Source organism: Gregarina niphandrodes (genome assembly GCF_000223845.1).
Source record: "Gregarina niphandrodes unplaced genomic scaffold scaffold00155, whole genome shotgun sequence".
In the NCBI taxonomy this organism is placed as follows: Eukaryota; Apicomplexa; class Conoidasida; order Eugregarinorida; family Gregarinidae; genus Gregarina; species Gregarina niphandrodes.
This window is the reverse complement of record NW_011645918.1, coordinates 1-3,928: the sequence shown is the minus strand read 5'-3', so window position 1 is coordinate 3,928 and position 3,928 is coordinate 1. Positions and strand designations below refer to the sequence as shown.

General features: G+C 54.7%; 1 protein-coding gene across 1 annotated transcript; it reads right to left on the bottom strand.

Annotated features, from left to right (window-relative positions):
- Positions 1–374: 374 nt before the first annotated feature.
- On the bottom strand, positions 375–3,225 carry GNI_215380 (putative Pol polyprotein; the record flags this gene model as incomplete). Its single annotated transcript, XM_011135559.1, has 1 exon — positions 375–3,225. A coding segment is annotated over one exon (2,851 nt), but the record flags the coding sequence as incomplete, so codon positions are not given.
- Between the last annotated feature and the right edge of the window lie 703 nt (positions 3,226–3,928).

The window sequence follows — 3,928 nt, the reverse complement described above, 5'->3', positions numbered from 1 at the left end:
GCTAAAATTCTAATTATTATCGCCTCCCAACTCTTTGTTTTATTTGTGTGTGCTGAGACGTCCTGCCTCAGTCGAGTCGTGTGATTCGTCACCCACCTCACTGCGTGGAGTGGGCTCTGAATCGGGGTTTTGGTCCGTCAGGAGACGAGTCGAGCTATCTGCGAGGTCGGAGTCGGACGTTCCCTTGTGGCTCATAGTGTTAGTGATTTTTCCCTAAAAATTCCTCCCTTTTTAAATCCATTGTCGGTACCGGCCAGCCGGGTATAATCTAAATCCTCGGAGACGCACTGTGACACTTCACGCCTCCTCCACGTGATCACCGGAAGAGATGTCGATTACCGGCACAGGATGGCCTGGCGGACGTTGTCTCTTACGGGGACTCATGTCTTCCTCCACAGTGACCTCCGAAGCGTTACCTCCTCGCAACAAAACACTGGCGGCGGCTTGGCTGTTCTCAGTGTACGGCCACTGGGTAGCATCCCTATAGCTTACGCGAGCGGTGGGGGCACCAGGCGTCCCTACCGGATTCACGTGCAAACTCCCATGTTCGTGGGCGGATACCACGCAGGGTACCGACCATATAGGTTGCTTGACAAATGGCCCCATCGCTCCTTGATGGCTCTTCGGGGACTTCTCATTCAGCTTGTATAACACTACCGAGCCCACTGGGAAGTCAGTTATCGACTGTCCTTTAGGTAGATCTGGCTCTCGATGAAACACTTCGCTGGTGAGTTGCAGCGCGGTTGGGAACCTTAGTTCTCGTAGCGCGTCCAGTCGGGCCTGTTCTTGGTACACGAGTGGCACTTCGTTGGAGTACCTGGCCTCGGTCCCAATCAGGGCCATTATGGGTGATAGTCCCGTTGCCGGATGTGGAATGGAGTTGTGAGCTAGCACGGAAGCAGCTAGTGCTTCCTTGAGCTCGACGAATGTTGTAGGATTGTTGCCCTGGAGGGCTTTACTCAGCGCTCGGTGGCTGGATTCGTTTACGCCGTTGCCTTGTGGTCGGTAGGGTGAGGTGACGTACAGCTTGCTTCGCCACTCGTTCATGACTAGCTGGAAGAACTGACTCTTGAACTCACTACCGCCGTCCACAAGGACTGCGATGGGCACGCCGAAGTACTGCTGCCAGTGGGTGACTGCAAAGTCTCTTACGGTCTGTGCGCTTTTGTCGCGTATCACTTGGGCTTGTAGGTACCTCGTGGCATGGTCGATGACGACTACGATGTGGTAATTGACTCCTCCTACTGCCCGCGGGCCGATTAGGTCGAGCGAAATGAGCTCGTTAAAGAACGGCCGCGAGAGTGAGCCGACGTCTTTCGCAACTGTTGGTCTCAGATTCAGGCGTGCACAGAGCAAGCATTCTCTTGTCCATTGTTCGATGTCACGGCAGAGGTTTGGCCAGAAATACTGGGCTTGCAATTGCCGTCGCATGCGGTGGACTCCTGGGTGTGCGCCGCTCTTGAAGTGCAACTGGTCGAAGAGTGCTCTCCTCAGTCTATGCGGCACGTAGAGCCTATTGGTCCCTTTCTTGAACCACCAGCCGTCTTGACCGCGTTCTACGAGGGTCCTAGCAGTTGCGTCTTCGTCGTCCAGTGCTTGGAGACCTTTCGGTTCGTCGGTGGCTTGCAGGGCTATTCCCGGACTGCAGGAGATGCTCTCTATGAGATCGTCCTCGTCTACGTCTTTTAGTAAGTCGGTTCGACTCAGCCAGTCGGCCACGACGTTGTCTTCGCCTTTGACGTATTCTACTTGGAAGTCATACTGCTGCAGGAACAGTGACCATCTACCTAACTTGCCGGTGTCTGCCTTCGATAGGTATTTTAGGTTCTGGTGGTCGGTTCTGACCAGGAACGGTGCAGCGCATAAGTAGTGGTGCCATTTATCCACGAAGTATCTTATGGCGTACAACTCTCGTTCACGTGTGTCCCACCTCTGCTCTGCCGGCTGTAGCTTCCGACTTCCGAACTCTATGGGGACGCGTTCGCCGTCTTGTTCTTGCTCTAGGATGGCTCCTATGGCTTTATCGCTGGCGTCGGTCGTGATTACGAAGCGGCCCTTGCCTTGCGGCGCTTTTAGCATGGTCGCGTCCATGATCGCTCGCTTGATGGCCTGGAACGCGGCTTCGTGACTTTCGTCCCATGAGTATAGCCTTCCTTTCTTTAGCAGGTCGGTGAGTATGGCTGTGTGGTGCGCGAAGGATGGAATGTGCTTCTTCAAGTACGTCGCTGCGCCTAGGAACGATCTTAGCTCTTGGATGTTCTTGGGAGCCGGTACTTGGCGGATTGCTTCCACCTTGCTCGGATGTAATCTGATGCCATCACTGCTTACTAGGTAGCCTAACATCTTCACCCAGTCCTTCAGGTACTCACCTTTCTTCAGCTTCAGGTACAGTCCTTCTGCGCAGCATCGGTCGAGGACTTGCTCCAGTCTTTCGAACAGCACATCTAGGTCGTTTGCGTATATGACGATATCGTCAATATACACGCTGACGCCGTTGCCGATGATCCCGGCGAAGATTTGATCCATGATCCTTTGGAACACGATTGGACTGTTCTTCACGCCAAATGGGACTACGGTGTACTGGAATGTGCCCTTTTTCGACACGAATGCCGTTAAAGGCTGACTCTCCTCCTCCAAGGGCACATTGAAGAACCCTTGGTTACAGTCTAGGCATATGTAGTACTTATGTCCTGCGGCCTGCTGTACCTGTTCCCACAAGTTGGGGATTGGGTATGCGTCTAGGGTCATGCATTTGTTGACTTCTCTGTAGTCTATGCAGACTCTCCACTCTCCTGTCTTCTTCTTCACGAAGACTGGTCTTGCTCCCCAAGGCGACTCCGACGGGACTATTACTCCCATACCAAGCATGTCGTCTACCTGCCGGTCCAGTTCGCTTTGTAGCTCTGGCCTTATTGGCTTGAGACGGGCTTTGTGGGGTTTGCCCTCGACTCTGAATCGCGCCTTGGCTTTTACTTGGCCTATTCTGGGTCTGAGCCAGCATTTACTGTGCTTGGCCAGTATGTCCCACAGGCGTGTGAACGTTGCCTCGTCTAGGTGGGTGCACATGCCTTTGACCAACTTTCTGGCGTCTGCGACGAGTTCTGCATCTGTCTTGCTCTCGTCGACTAGACTCACCGAGTTGGTGTTGTAGGCTATGTTTCCTCCGCCTATCCCTAGCTCTGTGGCTACGTCGGGTGGTATTAGGAGGTCTCCTCCTCCAGGCATTGGGGCCCAGAAGGCTTCCCGCTGGAGGCTCTTGCCTCTGTGGGTGATGGTGACTACTGTTACGTTGGTCGTAATGCGTCCGGTTACGCCTGATAGTGGTGCCTGCCTGACTGGCTCCAGACGCAGTCTTCGTGGCTAAGGCTTCTCTAATCACTACTATATTGGCTCCGGTGTCGATTAGCGCTTCGACAGTGTGCCCATTCACCTGCACTTTTGTATGATGTTTCGCGAGGTTCCCGTCCTCGCTAGGACTGAAAGGAGACTTGCGCCCTTTCGTTATGCATCGCCGTGTCTGACGGCGGGGTGGTCTTCTTTGCGGCGTGGGCGGCTCTCTGCCTTGCCTTTACGCCTTCGTGGTGGGTGTTTACCGATGTCAGCATCTCTGCTGCCTGGGTTAGCGCGCCAGTGATGGTATTCACCACTGGGGTGCTCGAGTTGAGCGCGTTTCTGACTACCGTGGTGGTCCCAATTACTCGCCCTTGAGGGTCCCTGTGGACGACTGTTCTGCACGCTTTGGTGCAGTGCCCACTTCTGTTGCAGTTGTCGCACACGGGTCGTACTACTGGGCAGCATGAGCACGGGTGGTCAGGGCTGCTGCATTGGCAACACGGGTGACGTGCTCTGCGCGGTCGCTGATGCGTCGGAGGGGCTGCCCTTAGCTGGGCGCTCTCTGCTCCATGTTGCGGTGCTCGTTCTGTCTGTG